The sequence below is a fragment of the Rana temporaria genome, chromosome 3 (genome assembly GCF_905171775.1).
Source record: "Rana temporaria chromosome 3, aRanTem1.1, whole genome shotgun sequence".
Lineage (NCBI taxonomy): Eukaryota > Metazoa > Chordata > Amphibia > Anura > Ranidae > Rana > Rana temporaria.
Window position 1 is genome coordinate 137,813,983 of NC_053491.1, and position 15,918 is coordinate 137,829,900.

The 15,918-nt window shown below is 40.2% G+C and overlaps 1 protein-coding gene across 1 annotated transcript in view; it reads left to right on the top strand.

The window, feature by feature from the left end:
* LOC120931745 (gamma-secretase activating protein) overlaps positions 1-15,918 on the top strand; it is a 132,909-nt gene that overhangs the window by 90,669 nt on the left and 26,322 nt on the right. The window contains exons 16-23 of the mRNA XM_040343473.1: positions 1-110; positions 2,014-2,083; positions 3,026-3,108; positions 4,553-4,606; positions 5,665-5,793; positions 8,535-8,593; positions 9,313-9,344; positions 13,806-13,864. The exon at positions 1-110 is cut by the window's left edge and continues 111 nt beyond it. Of these exons, the coding sequence (XP_040199407.1) occupies positions 1-110; positions 2,014-2,083; positions 3,026-3,108; positions 4,553-4,606; positions 5,665-5,793; positions 8,535-8,593; positions 9,313-9,344; positions 13,806-13,864 (596 nt within the window). The remainder of the gene's footprint in view (positions 111-2,013; positions 2,084-3,025; positions 3,109-4,552; positions 4,607-5,664; positions 5,794-8,534; positions 8,594-9,312; positions 9,345-13,805; positions 13,865-15,918) is intronic.

Genomic DNA, 15,918 nt, shown 5'->3' on the forward strand with positions numbered 1-15,918 from the left:
AGGAAAAACTCCTTAAATTCTTGGCAGAAAGTCGACAGGACTGTGAGCGTCTAGCGATCCTACATTGCTTCTTGCTTCACCTCAGTCTCCAACCACAGCAGGAAATAGAGGTAAAAGTTGATCAAAAAAATCTTGCATAAACCCTGCGTTATTGTTTTTGTAATATTTCTTGCGGATTTCAAATTGTGTCTGACATTCCTAAACCCTCTTGAAGCAGTTAAAGTTTAATTTTCTTTTAAAGAAGCTCAGGTTGGACATTAATGTTCCACTCTGGCCCAACAGATGTCACTATGAGGATGTGGGCATATTTCTTTGCCTATGATCTTCCTCTTCTTGGGTCCCACTCCCTCTTGAGTTTGCCAATGTGCCTGGCCCCTCTCTCTTGCGAAGTGTCCCCAGAGCAAATGGCTTGCTGTGGGAGCACCCACACATGCTCACTTCCGAGCTGCTCCTAAGCGTATCCATTAACACAGATGCAGCTTCTCTATTCTCACTGGCTGTGATTGACAGCAGCAGGAGCTAATGGCAAACACTGCTGTTTCAGCCAATGACGAGGGAGAGTACCCGGAGAGCCAAGGCTCTCGGGCACATCGCTGGATTGCGATGGGCCTCAGGTAGGTATTAATGTGGTTGTAAACCCTAAGTGGGGGGAAAAAAAATCCCTGCAAGACAAAGGCATAATGGGCTAGTAATGCATAGCATACTAGCTCATTATGAATTACTTACCTGAGATTGAAGCCCCTGCAGCTGTCCTCGTGCACAGCTCCCGCGGCAGACATCTCTCCCAGGGTTACTTCCGGGTATTGTGGCTCTGGCGCTGTGATTGGTCGGAGCCGCTATGACATCACTCCCACGCATGTGCGTGGGAGCCACCGGTTATGGCACACAGACTGAAGCAACAGCACATATGTGCCGTTGCTTCAGTTTGCCCCAGTGTGCATGTGCTGATGACATTGGCACATACAGGGGATATCTCCTAAACCATGCAGGTTTAGGAGATGTCCTGGGTAGCTACAAGTAAGCCTTATTATAGGCTTACCTGTAGCATAAAGTGGTCTGTGTAAGGGTTTACAACCACTTTAAGGGGAGCTGCTCCATACAGAAGTTTCTTTCTTTCTTTCTTTCTTTCTTTTCTTTTCTTTTCTTTTCTTTTCTTTTCTTTTCTTTTCTTTTCTTTTCTTTTCTTTTCTTTTCTTTTCTTTTCTTTTCTTTCTTTTTCTCTGAAATAAAATTAAAAACAGAGGGGGGAAAAACAAGACTTTATTAATATCCTGTTAAAAGTCTTTAACATTTCATAGCTCACATTATCATGTACACTTTTAAGCCCTATTACTATTATTCCCCTCCAGCACCCATTAGCTGCCTGAATAGTTATACATATACTCCTATAACTTAATTTATCAATACAGTATTAAATATGCTAGTGACACAGAATTAAGATCTTCCTCAACGCATTTCTTAGAAACCAACACTGCTTCTTCAGGTGTGTGTGTGTGTGGTGAGGGCTAGAATGTGATTCAGTTGACTACCCAAGGACCCTTCAATGTACACTTGTGAGTTGATTTACTAAAGGAAAATCCACTCTTTACTACAAGTGCACTTGGAAGTGCAGTCGCTGTAGATCAGAGGGGAAGCTCTGCTGATTTTATCATCCAATCATGTGCAGGCTAAAATGCTGTCCATTTTCCTTGCATGTCCCCCTCAGATCTACAGCGACTTCAATTCCAAGTGCACTTGTAGTGCAAAGTGGATTTGCCTTTAGTAAATCGACCCCTTGGTGTACAAGGCATACGGGAGAATAGCCGTAGCCTTACTCCAAAACCCTGAGTCTTTTATGTATAGATTCTATGCATCCACACTCATTGGGTATATCCCCAGAGCTAATGTCTGTCTGGCCATTCAAGTTCTTACGGCTTTCAGTTTTCTTTAAATAACAAGTCTTTTGTATTCATAGCTTAACACAGTATCTCCATAGAACGTTACATAACCTAATTGTGTTCTGTTTATTTCTAGATCATTGATTGGATCTGTGAAAACCTGTCAACATGTCAAACATTTGACCCCGTACAAGAGTTCATAGTTGGTATGATGCTTGTGGTTTTATTGCCTTACTTTTTATTGCCTTACTTTATGCAGGAGAATAATGTGAAAACATAAATGTTACCTCCTTTTTCTTAGTTTGAAATGTATAGTAAGGCCTTATGCCTTTGCTATTATAGTTCTCTCCATAGTTAGATTGGTTTCATGGTTTAAAACCTCTATTCTGCTTCTACTAGAAAGGCAATCAAGAACGAGTTATAATCTATTTATTTCAAAGTGGTTGTAAGGTAGAAGGTTTTTTACCTTTTTTAATGCATTCCGCAAACAGCCTGGATCAGGAGCGAGCTCACATGGGTGCCCCTGTGGAGGGGCCCAGGAGTGCCAGCAGGGGGGCCCGAAAATCAAACCTTTATTTTATTACTTTAGTGTGTGTGTGTGTGTGTGTGTGTGTGTGTGTGTGTGTGTGTGTGTGTGTATATAATATACAGGTCCTTCTTGATTTAAGTATAGCCTTATGCCGCGTACACACGATCGGAATTTCCGATGGACTTTTTTCATTGGAAATTCCGATCGTGTGTGGGCCCCATCAGACTTTTTTCCGTTGGTGTTTAGAAATAGAACATGTTTTATTTTTTTCCAATAAAAAAAAACAATTCGAAATTCCTATCGTCTGTGTGCAACTCCGATGGAGAAAAAACCCACGCATGCTCAGAATCAAGTCGAAGCATGCTCGGAAGCATTGAACTTAATTTTTCTCGGCTCGTCGTAGTGTTTTACGTCACCGCGTTTTGGACGGTTGGAATTTGGTCTGATAGTGTGTATGCAAGACAGCTTGAACGGAATTCCGACAAAATTCCATCGGATTTTAGGCCATTGGAAATTCCGTTCGTGTGTACGGGGCATTACATTGGCTCAAGATGTCGTAAACTTTTTTTTTTTTTTTTCATACATCTGATTTTTTATTGAGTTTATTTTATTCTCTTAGCTTCTTTACACAGGCATTTAAGTTCCGAGACAACGTACCTGGATAAACTTTTGGCATACACATCGGTGCCTCATTGGGACATAGTGAGTATTTTTATAACGTCTAAAATTCATAAGTGCAAGGCAAAGTCTCCTTTCCCTAACATATATTACATCACAAAAAATAGAACAACTCTATCCAAAATGTTGAAACCTGAGAGTGACTCACTCTTTTTGCACAGATTGAATTTGGGGAGAGTATTTAATTACAGAGAGCTTTACCTATTCTAGGTATATTCATTTTATTAGTAGCTGCTAAACAAACAAAACAAATTGTCATTTGTTTCTTCTTTTAGCACTATTAATAGTGCAGGGTTATTTTATTTTATAGAGTTGCAGATTACATTTAATTGCATTTTTACTGGTTCGATGTCCTGTCACTACTGCTACTGCTGTCATTTTCTGTGTTTATGTTGGTGGGGGAGATTCTAAAGCTTGAATACCATGTTCAGCATCCAGCCAAGTAAGCAACAACCAAGCAGAATCTTAAGACTTTAGAACATGGACTCTAGTACGTTAACCGCTTCAGCCCCAGAGGAATTTGGCTGCTGAATGACCAGGCCATTTTTTGCGATTCGGCACTGCATCGCTTTAACTGACAATTCGTGCAAAGTTGCACCTAAAACAAAATTGACGTCCTTTTCTGGTGTTTGATCATCTCTGTGGTTTTTATTTGTCTCCCTTTTTTTTTAGGTTTTTTAATAAAAAAAAAATTCTCAGTTTAGGCCGATATGTATTCTTCTACATATTTTTGGTAATAAAAATCGCAATAAGCGTATATTGATTGGTTTGTGCAAAAGTCATAGCGTCTAAAAAAATAGGAATACATTTATAGATTTTTCTTTCTTTATTTTTTTTTTTTACTAGTAATGGTGGCGATCTGTGTGTTTGTTTTTTTTTTTGTTTGTTTGTTTTTTAATCTAGGCTTACCTGTAGGTGTAACTTACCATAGAGGGTTTACAACCACTTTAAAGCTGTAGTAAACCACAGATTTTATTTTTTTACCTGCAAGGCAAAGTTGGAATGTGCCGGTATGCATCACATACGAGCACATTATGTGAAACCTTTTTTTATTTAAAACAAAGCCCTCCAGCAGCACAGTCACCACTGACAGGGCTTCCATCTTCACCTGGTCTTCCTTCTGGGTCGGTGGGCTCCCATCTTTTGATTGGACAAGCGGTGATGTCATTCCTACGCATGCGCACAGGAGCCGCTGTTTACAGCACAGGACTCTGATGGTCCAGCATGCCGGTCCTTCAGAGTGCATGTGCCGGTGACTTCACCGTCGTCTTTACAAGTAAATCTTTACCTAATGGTGCACGTTTAAGAGATATTTACTGTACCTATTGGTAAGTCTTTTTATAGGCTTACCTATAGGTACAAATTAACCAAGAGAGTTTACTCTCACTTTAATGTGCTAGAGAACATTTATAAGTATGTTCTAATGTCAAATTTGCTAATACATTGCCTTAATTTTTTTTTTTTTTAGAGTATCCGTGGAGTTTCATGTACATCCGACATAACGGATATGCCAGTTATGAAGGTAAGTCTTTTGATGGGATTATGTAATGTTTAAAAAGTACTTTAAAGAATGATGGATAATTTTGAAAAAGGTATACTAGGCTGAACCACATTAAGCTTGATGGATATGCGTTCATTGTTGGTCTCTTAAAGGGGTTGTAAAGGAAAAAAAAAGTTTCCCTAAACAGCTTCCTTTACCTTAGTGCCGTTCTCCTTCACTTACCTCATCCTTCGCTTTTGCTTTTAAATGTCCTTATTTCTTCTGAGAAATCCTCACTTCCTGTTCTTCTGTCTGTAACTCACCACAGTAATGCAAAGCTTTCTCCCTGGTGTGGAGTGTCGTGCTCGCCCCCTACCTTGGACTACAGGAGAGTCAGGACGCTCTCTACGTTGCAGATAGAGAAAGGAGCTGTGTGTTAGTGGGCGTCCTGACTCTCCTGTATTCCAGGGGAGGGGTGGAGGATGACACTCCACACCAGGGAGAAAGCCTTGCATTACTGTGTGTAGTTACAGACAGAAGAACAGGAAGTGAGGATTTCTTAGAAGAAATAAGGACATTTAAAAGCAAAATGGAAGGATGAGGTAAGTGAAGGAGGACTGCACTAAGGTAAAGGAAGCTATTTAGGGATTTTTTTTTCTTTTTTTACTTGACTACCCCTTTAAGCCTCGTACACACAATCGGACAGCCTGTTGATGGAAAATCCAACCGTTTGTATGCTCCATCGGACAATTGTTGTCGGATTTTCCATGGACAAATGTTGGATGGCAGGCTTATAAATTTTCCGCGGGCAACGGTCTGTTAGATCTTCCGATCGTGTGTAGACAAGTCCGTCAGACGAATGTCCTCAATGCTCACCAAACATGACATTAGCAGAAGGTGTCCAAAAGGTGGCGTTAAAGAGCTGAAATTTTTACGTAGTACGTCACTATGTTCGTGTTTGTTGGCTGACATTTGTGTGCCGTTTGTATGCAAGACAAGTTCATGGCCAACGCCCTTCGGACAAAAGTCTGATGATTCGTCTGCAGGAAGATCTAAATGTGTGTACGAGACTTTAATCACACTTCTGGTTCTTTTTACAGATTAATACCTTTAAAGGCTTCTGGGAAAAGTTTCATTTTGAACTGGAATATATGAAACATAGTCAGCAGCAGTTTCTTTACAGCAGCCACATGCAAAGGAGGGACTGGTGCAAACTCCTTTCACAGTTGGTATGTATTCCTATAGTATAAACAGTATCACTCCTATTTACTTTGTAGTGTTTGATTTCTTTACTGCTATGTAGCAAATCTTCCAGCTAATACGAGTTGTTGAATTTGAGGATGAAAATGGAAACTTATCCACTTTCCGGCAATCGCTGGGGGGGCTCCCTACTCAAAATATACATTAAGCAGCTGTTAACAGTACTACCTTGCATCTCTCTACTACTGCTTGTAGGTTCTTCAACGCATGCAGCCTCTGAAACAGCAATTCAGTTATAATGGCGATCTATGCTTGTGCATAGTTTCTGCGATATCGGATGGAACTGGGCATTCTGGGTAACCCGTTTTTAAAGCAGTGCTTTGAAATGTAGAAATTATAAGGTGTGCACAACTCAGTAGAACGTGTCATTCTGGAATTCTCCATTCTGGACAGCTTGCAAAAACTCAGGATTTTAAAGGGGAACCCCCACCTAGGTATAGAGCAAGCAAGGTAAAATTATACCTAAATCGCCTGGTAACACTTCCATACTTCACAGTTTATAGTGGACAAACTAATGAATGCTAATTTTCAGTTTCTTGCCAGATATATTCCACTCTGCTGTTCTGTGCACGGTTTATTAAATTGACTAAACTGTGCCAAAGAAATTTTTTTGTATAGAAGTTGCATTTGCCTAATCGTCAGGACCTCTTTATAAGCCGAAATCTTGATAGTCTCCTCAAATTTGCTGAGGTTCAGTTGATCTTTAGATGCTCTCTCGTATATTTTTAATGCGTTTTGCTGCATTTGGGTGTATATTTGATGCATTTAGATGCACTTTAGTATTTTTTGATGCGTTTAGATGCATTCTGGTGTATTTTTGATGCGTTTAGATTCTCTCTGCTGTATATTTGATGAGTTTAGATGCACTGGTGTATATTTTATGCGTTTAGATGCTCTCTGGTGTGTGTTTGATGCATTTAGATGCTCTCTGGTGTATTTGTGATGCGTTTGGATACACAGTGGTGTATTTTTAATGCGTTTAGATGCATTCTGGTGTATTTATGATGTGTTTCGATGCACTCTGCTGTATATTTGATGCGTTTAGATGCACTCTGGTGTATGCATGGATGCACTGAGTTGTATTTTTAATGCGTTTTTAGATGCACTCTGTTGTATGCATGGATGCACTCGGGTGTATTTTTGATGTGTTTAGCTGCACTGTGGTGTGCTTTTGATGCATTTAGATGCACTCTGGTGTATTTTTTGATGCGTTTAGATGCTCTCTGGTGTGTATTTGATGTGTTTTAGATGTACTCTGGGGGGTGTGTGTGTGTGTGTGTGTAATAAATATATATATAGTATTTTTTGATGTGTTTAGATGCATTCTGGTGTATTTATGATACATTTTGATGCATTCTGGTGTATATTTGATGCGTTTAGATGCTCTCTGGTCTAGTGTATTTTTGATGTGTTTAGATGCACTCTGGTGTGTCTTTGATGCGTTCATTATTTATTTCACCGCTAATATATACTTGGCATTGATCTTTTATAGTGCCTTTCTTTCTGGAGACTCCAAGTACTTGTAGATGGCGTTGGCCGGGAATCAATCCCGGGTCAGCTGCCTTTTCAGCAAAATTGGCACTTTAGATTTCTCCCATAGACTTTTACAGGGTGTTTCGCGGCTTTTCAAATTTGCCGCAAACACCCCAAATTGTTCGCTGTTCGCCTAATGGGCGAACAGGCAGTGTTCAAGTCGAACATGAGTTTGACTCAAACTCGAAGCTCATCCCTAGTACTCACATACAACAATAACATTGAAGGATGAGGTAAGTGAAGGAGGAATGCACTAAGGTAAAGGAAGCTATTGAAGAAAAAAAATTGTACCTTTTTACAACCCCTTTAAATGTAATTTTTGTATGTGTGCGCTGTAATCTTTTGTTCTGTCTGTATGGTCTTATGGCTGCACCATCTTTAATGCATTTTTTAGGGTGTGCCCCCCCCCCCAAATCTTTGAATGCATCGCTGGAGGGCTTTATCTTAAGGCAAGTCTTTCATAATGTGCTACATGCTAGTACATTATGATATTGCCTTGCAGGAACAATTTATTTTCATTTTTTTATTATTATTAGAGTTTACCACCATTTTAATGGCACATCCATGCATGTAGTAAATGTGAGTGCATTTGCACCAGCTGGAACACATAGTACCATGGACTGTGCAATTTTTAAAATCATGCCAGCATTTTTGTGTTTCGTGCACATAAAGCAGGCCATTAAAAAACAATGCATGAAAACACGCAAAAAGCGTGCGCTCGGACGCACCTCCTGTTGTGAACACACCCTCAGACAGGTGTGCCCCCACTTTTAAAGCGTGCCTTGGCTGAAAAAAAAAAAAAGGTTGAGACACTGCAATATAGTGAGACATGATGCAAATCGTACTGAAAATTTGATTTGGGACGTACGTACACTTTGACCAGGAAGTGAAATTTCTGGCATGCAAGATGCACTCAAACAAGTAAAATGTTTCAAATTGATTAGTTACCCCAAGTTGTTGTTCATGTTACAGTTTGCAAAATGGCTAGTTTACTATAATGCTCCTGTGCTAAATGAAAAGCTATGCGAAAATGAACCAAATGTTCAGTAGAAGTAGTTGTGGTGTGTCTGTGTTTTTTTTTTTTTGTTTTTTTTTATCCACCTAATATATAAACAGACGGCTTTTAATTTCTAGTGCTGCATTTTAACTTTCTTTTGTATATTTGAAACTGACACAGGATACTGGTGAGAAGAGAAATGCGGTCTATCAGCGAAATATACTTGAAAATGCAAAGAAGTAAGTCGGCATCTGACTTTGACTTTTTTATCAGGTGTAGGGGGGTCTGTGAAATTGCAGCTCTTTGTTGGCAATCGAATATTCATATATTTTGTTTTTTTTGGCTTGATAGAGAGAGAGAAAATATACATTTTGTGTATAGGGTATTTTTATAGCAGACATGACTGATTTAGTCCACAGATTTGATACAGTTCCAATTAGAACACATTCATAAGCCTTATTTGCTGACTGTGTAATAGAATGCGTTGCTAATGTGTTATTTAAAGTGGTAGTAAACTGGAAAGAAAGTTTAACTTCTAATATGCTAGTATGCATCGCATACTAGCACATTATGACTGATTTATCTGAAAACTAAGCCCTCCAGCGGCGGGGTGTCATCTCTATAGGCGCTTCCATCTTTGCCTGATCTTACTGGCTTCAACCATATGAATGACTGAGCCCCAATGACATCACTCCCGCACAGCCATGACCACAGCCCAGTGTGTATGCGCCAGTGATGTCACCAGCTGCTTCTAAAGTAAATCTCTCCTTAACGGCAAACGTTTAGGAGATATTTACTGTACCTTTAGGTGAGCCTTATATGTGAAGATCAACAAAGGAGTTTAATCCCACGTTAAGTCCTACCAATTTATTAATGATTTGATGATGGTGTATATATTTAATAAAGTGTGTGTGTGTATGTATAATATATGTACATTTTTTTCTTATTTTTCTTTCAGGGTTCTTTTAAACATGGATATGACAAAATGTGGTATGTTGTGAAATCTGCCTTGTGCCTTTTTTTTATTTATTTTTTTAAACAGAAAATATTCACTGTAACAAACTTTTATACTTATTGATATAGAAAAAATAAACCATTTACATCATCCCTTGACAATGAAAGAGCTTGCGGTTTGTCTCCACACATTTACACAAAGTGGGGATAGCACTGCCTGTAAGCCAATCATGGGAGAAAATGGTATAACGCAGAAAAAAAAACATACAAACTCCAGGGAGATAATTGTCCTTGGTGTATCAAACCCATTAGTGCTATGAGGCAACTGTACTTTGAGGGCCTCTGAAATCTTTTGTTCAGACCACATTACACACCAACAGATTTGTGTCCTTGAAAATGTGTTTTATTTTCCTGTGTACAGCAGAAAAGTCAGACCCACTTCTGATTTAGGATAAACATTTTATTAATTATACCCAGAGCTTTTTTCAAAGAAAATAGGTGCAGGAACTCAACCACGACCCTGTTCAGATTTCACAAACAGTAGAAGGGTCTTAAAGGGCCAATAAATACCAGGATTGCATTACATACAGAGTGCAGAGTTCAGGGGGTTACACACAGAGTGCAGAGCTGTCACTTGTAAACACAGAAACCAAACTTCTGTGTTTACAAGTGATTGTAGTGAGCAGGCACCAAAGGGTCTGAGCCAGAGGTGGTGGAACCAAGTTCCCCCAAGTTCCTCCTGAAAAAATCCCTGATTATACCTAACTCCTGATTGGGCTTGTTATGTGCGATGACCTGCGTTTTTCCACACTGGGGAATGCAATTGTTTTCTATGTGCCCCATTCACACCACAACACTGGTGTGATATGCCGTGCAGCATGCAACCTGCTGCTGTGCAGTGACATTAATGAAATAAAAATTATATATTGTGTTAAAAACAAAATAAGCAATGCGCTGAAATGTGCACCCTACCACCAGGGCCGGGCTGGGAATAAAAACCAGCCCTGGAAATTTCATACCAACCCCATAGCATTATTATACGAGTCCAATGGCATAACGTAATTATTTTCTTGTTCATATAAGGGGAAAAAACATACATTTTTAAAGCACATTTAAAGAGCGTATTATATATAAATAAATTATAGAGCCCTAACAGCAAATTCCAGTTAAAAATAGTAAAATTGGAGCAATCATCAAGGGGGACAACTGGGAATGTGGGGGACGACGACGACGACTCTGGTGACCAGAGACCACCTTCCGCAGAAAGAATACACTAAGGTAAGGGGGGGTGGGGTTACTGATATGGGGGGGAAACCTTTATATCACTGTCCCCTTACATTATTGTATTCCCTTCCCCTTACATCAGTGACCCCCCCCCCCCCCCACAGACTGGCCTGGCGGTGCTGTCACTGACCTTCTCTCAGGTGCACTGTGCAGGGCTCAATCAGTCGGCTCCAGCTTGGTGGCTCTGGTTTTCCTTTCGTCTCCTCTCCACAGTCCACACATGTCTGACTTCTCCCATGACCCCAAACCCCGGCTGCACTCCCACTCTTGACTCTAATGCCGCGTACACACGATCATTTTTCGGCATTAAAAAAGCGAAGTTTTTCGGCATGTAGAAAAAGTTAGTTTTTCCAACTTCATCATTAAAACGACGTTGCCCACACACCATCGTTTTTAAAAAATGCTCTAGCAAAGTGCGGTGACATACGACGGCACTATAAAGGGGAAGTTCCATGCGGATGACTTTAGCTGATTTCCTGTTAGTAAAAGATGATTTGCGCATTTCTGTCTGTTACAGCGTGATGAATGTGGTTACGCCATCACGAATGGTAGTTTTACCAGAACGAGCGCTCCCGTCTCATAACTTGCTTCTGAGCATGCGCAGGTTTTTAACGTTGTTTTGGCTCACATACGATAATTTTTTACAACCCGAAAAACAACAACATTTAAAACGTTGTTAAAAAATGCAGCATGTTTGAAAAAAAAAATGCTTTTCAGAACCCGAAAAATGATGTGAAGCCCATACACCATCATTTTAAATGACATTTTTTTTTTAAAAAACGTTGTTTATTTTAATGCCGAAAAATGATCGTGTGTACGCGGCATAAGACAAGAGATGGTCAGAGGTTGCGGGCATAGTACAGGAGATGGTCAGAGGCTGTGGGCATGGTACAGGAGATGATTAGAGACTGAGGACATGATGCTAAAGATGGTAAAATTCTTTAGACATGATACAGGAGATGGTCAGAGATTGCAGACATGATACAATAGATCAAATTAAGCCTCACTGTGCCCATCCGTGCAGTGTCACTGTGCCAATCCATGCAGCCTCACCAGACTGTCTTATAAAAAATCACTTGTGCTTGCTTCAGAATTTTCTATTTGAAATTATTCAAAATGAGTAATTATTAGAGCATAGAAAGCAAAGAGCTATCTTTAAAGCGGGAGTTCACCCATTTAAAAAAAAAAAAAAAAATCTCCCCTTAGCTTCCTGCTCGTTCGGTCTAGGGGAATCGGCTATTTATATTAAAATATGTGCAGTACTTACCCGTTTTCGAGCTGCATCTTTTTCCGTCGCTTCCGGGTATGGGTCTTCGGGAGCGGGCGTTCCTTCTTGATTGACATTCTTCCGAGAGGCTTCCGACGGTCGCATCCATCGCGTCACTCGTAGCCGAAAGAAGCCGAACGTCGGTGCGGCTCTATACTGCGCCTGCGCACCGACGTTCGGCTTCTTTCGGAAAATCGTGACGCGATGGATGCGACCGTCGGAAGCCTCTCGGAAACCTGTCAATCAAGAAGGAACGCCCATTCCCGAAGCCCATACCCGGAAGCGACGGAGAGGATGCGTCTTGTAAACGGGTAAGTACTGCACATATTTTAAAATAAATAGCCGATTCCCCTAGTAATAACGAGCAGGAATCTAAGGGGGAAAAGTGCCCTCTAAGGGTGAACCCCCGCTTTAAGAGATATTATTGTAAAAGTCACTAATAGGCCATTTACAAATTTCACTGAGCATGTCTTGCATCTTTTTTCAATACATAAAAAAGACATACCCGCCCACGCAGGGGCTTTAAAATAAAAAGGTTGATTTTACATCTTTAGTGGGAAATCTTTTAATCTACTTTCAGAAGACTTAAGCCAGACAACCTGCATGCTTTAGCCGCAGTCCATATGTACAGTTTAGCAGGCAGGAGATGTTGAATTGATAACAGGCAATAGACCAGTAAGAGGGCAGTCTGATTATACAATATACTTTTAGCATGCATTTGAAGGAAAAACAAAGATCAGACCAGGATCTTTAACTAGAGAGCAGGTACCCTAAAACAGAAGAAGTTAGCAAAAGTTACAAGACTCATCTATAGCGATTTGTATTCGTGCGTTACCCTGTAAGGCTGGGTTCACACTAGCTGCGGCTCAGCAGGGGGCGGATGAACCATTTTCATATTGCTGCGTTTAGTAACACTGTAAGGCCCCTTTCACACTTGGGCCCCTTTCACACTACTGCGACTTCAAAGTTGCGCGATTTTGTGGCAAGTTTTGGGAAACAACTTGTCATGCTACTTTGCCATCACAAATCATGGGACAAGTCGTGTGAAATGGTTGGATAGCATCCCAATTACATGTCTGCAATCCAAATCCTCTTAAGCGAAAATTCTCGTACGAATACAACTTTAAAAGTGACTGTATGTTGAATAGTTTTGTATGTATTCGTTTTAGTTTCTGAGCATGCATAGTCTTGCTCTTACAATTTATTTTTTATTTTTTTGTACGAAAACCGTACTAATTAAACTAAAAAACGGACGCAGACTTCACTTGCGACAAATGTTAAAGTCTGCACATCCAAGTCTCGTGTCGGACGAAAAACTGAATTCGACTGTCGAAAGCACCATGCCAATGATCCAAAATTTGGCAGGTCATTCGTTTGGGGCGAAATTTTACTTTTGATTTTTCATATCATGTTTACGGCCTTAAAGTTTTACTAAAACCATTAATATGAAAATATTACCTATTTTTTTTATTTTTTTATTCCTTTGTTTGGATGATCTGTATACCACAGTTACATGATCAACTGCACAGTTTCACCAGTGCTGAGGGTTCTGGAAGGAGGAGGTTTCCACTGCAGCCTATATACACACCCACATGTGTGATGGCAATATCATGTGACCTGGCTATCTCTGAGAACAAGTAACTGTTCTCTCCAGCATAAGGCACAACGGCGCATGTGCAGGTCAGCTACTCGGCCTGTGTTAGCTGGCCTTCCCCAGATAGACCGTGCAGGATGGGGAGGATCTCTGCACACAGGCTAAAACAGCCCTTTTACACACTGCAGAGGATTAACCCCTTAAGTTCCATAGTGAGTATAATAAGCATGCTATGCTGCATATACAGACTGATTTTACTGTTGTGGGTTTAGTAACACTTCAAGTCTAGTTATTGCAGTGACTTTGAATTCACCAATTAGGTTTCTCATTTATGCCATTTTTTTACGAACAGAAAGAACTGTGCCATTAATCCCAGAAGAAGACTACCTTCAAAAGGATCTAATGGGACTGGTATGTGTAGCATGACAACATGGTTAATTTATGTACACTGTAATGTAGATCTTTCCTACAATGCAAAATCTGTAACTTTGTGTGTGTCATTGGATCTTGATTCAGATAAAGGTGATGCAGTTTAACTAACGACACATAAAATTGACGTAGTGTAGTTATTTTCTTGATCTAAATGAACAAACATGCAGGTTTGTCAAATGGAAAAAGTAAGTACACTTATACACACTTACTAATAATTCAGATCCATGAAATTAGAATCCAGTTGGGTGCCAATGATTGGAAACCTACTTGGTGAGTACACAATTGTAACCCGTCTCATTTAAACCTCAGACTTTGATGTCAGATTTAGGCATTTCCGTTTGTATTGACACTTCAGAGGCTGTGATGACCAAGTGGCTTGGTCCATGGCCAGGAAATTCCCAAGACTTTAAAGGGGTTGTAAAGGATTTTTTTTTTCCTAAATAGCTTCCTTTACCTTAGTGCAATCCCCCTTCACTTACCTCATCCTTCGATTTTGCTTTTAAATGTCCTTATTTCTTCTGAGAAATCCTCACTTCTTGTTCTTCTGTCTGTAACTACACACAGTAATGCAAGGCTTTCTCCCTGGTGTGGAGAAAGCCTCTTGAGGGGGTGAGCAGGAGTGTCAGAACGCACACTAACACACAGCTCCTTTCTCCTATCTGCAAAGTAGACAGCATCCTGACCCTTCTGCTCGCCCCCTCCCCCCTCAAGAGGCTTTCTTCACACCAGGGAGAAAGCCTCACATTACTGTGTGTAGTTGCAGACAGAAGAACAGGAAGTCAGGATTTCTCAGCAGAAATAGGGACATTTAAAATCGAAGGATGAGGTGAGTGAAGGAGGACTGCACTAAGGTAAAGGAAGCTATTTAGGGGAAAAAATGTTTCCTTTCCAACCCCTCTAATCCCGTTGAGAACGTGTGGTTAATCCTCTAGAGGCGGGTGAGCAAAGAAAACCCCACAAATTCTGACAAACTCCAAGCATTTTATAGTATTTAACCCTTAACAAAAAATAAATTAATGAAAAGTGAGATAAATAGTGGAGATTATATAATATATAGTACAGACCAAAAGTTTGGACACACCTTCTCATTCAAATAGTTTTTTTCTTTATTTTCATGACTATGAAATTTGTAGATTCACACTGAAGGCATCAAAACTATGAATTAACACATGTGGAATTATACATAACAAAGTGTGAAACAACTGAAAATATATTTCATATTCTAGGTTCTTCAAAGTAGCCACCTTTTACTTTGATTACTGCTTGGCACACTCTTGGCATTCTCTTGATGAGCTTCAAGAGGTAGTCACCTGGCACAGCACCCCATCACTCTCCTTCTTGGTCAAATAGCCCTTACACAGCCTGGAGGTGTGTTTGGGGTCATTTTCCTGTTGAAAAATAAATGATGGTCCAACTAAATGCAAACCGGATGGAATAGCATGCCGCTGCAAGATGCTGTGGTAGCCATGCTGGTTCAGTATGCCTTCAATTTTGAATAAATCCCCCCACAGTGTCACCAGCAAAGCACCCCCACACCATCCCCTCCTCCTCCATGCTTCACGGTGGGAACCAGGCATGTAGAGTCCATCCGTTCACCTTTTCTGCGTCGCACAAAGACACGGGGGTTGGAACCAAAGATCTCAAGTTTGGACTCATCAGACCAAAGCACAGATTTCCACTGGTCTAATGTCCATTCCTTGTGTTCTTTAGCCCAAACAAGTCTCTTCTGCTTGTTGCCTTTCTTTAGCAGTGGTTTCCTAGCAGATATTCTACCATGAAGGCCTGATTCACACAGTCTCCTCTTCTAGAGATGTGTCTGCTGCAAAAGGTGGCTACTTTGAAGAACCTAGAATATGAAATATATTTTTAGTTGTTTCACACTTTTTTGTTATGTATAATTCCACATGTGTTAATTCATAGTTTTGATGCCTTCGGTGTGAATGTACAATTTTTCATAGTCATGAAAATAAAGAAAACTCTTTGAATGAGAAGGTGTGTCCAAACTTTTGGTCTGTACTGTGTGTGTGTGTGTA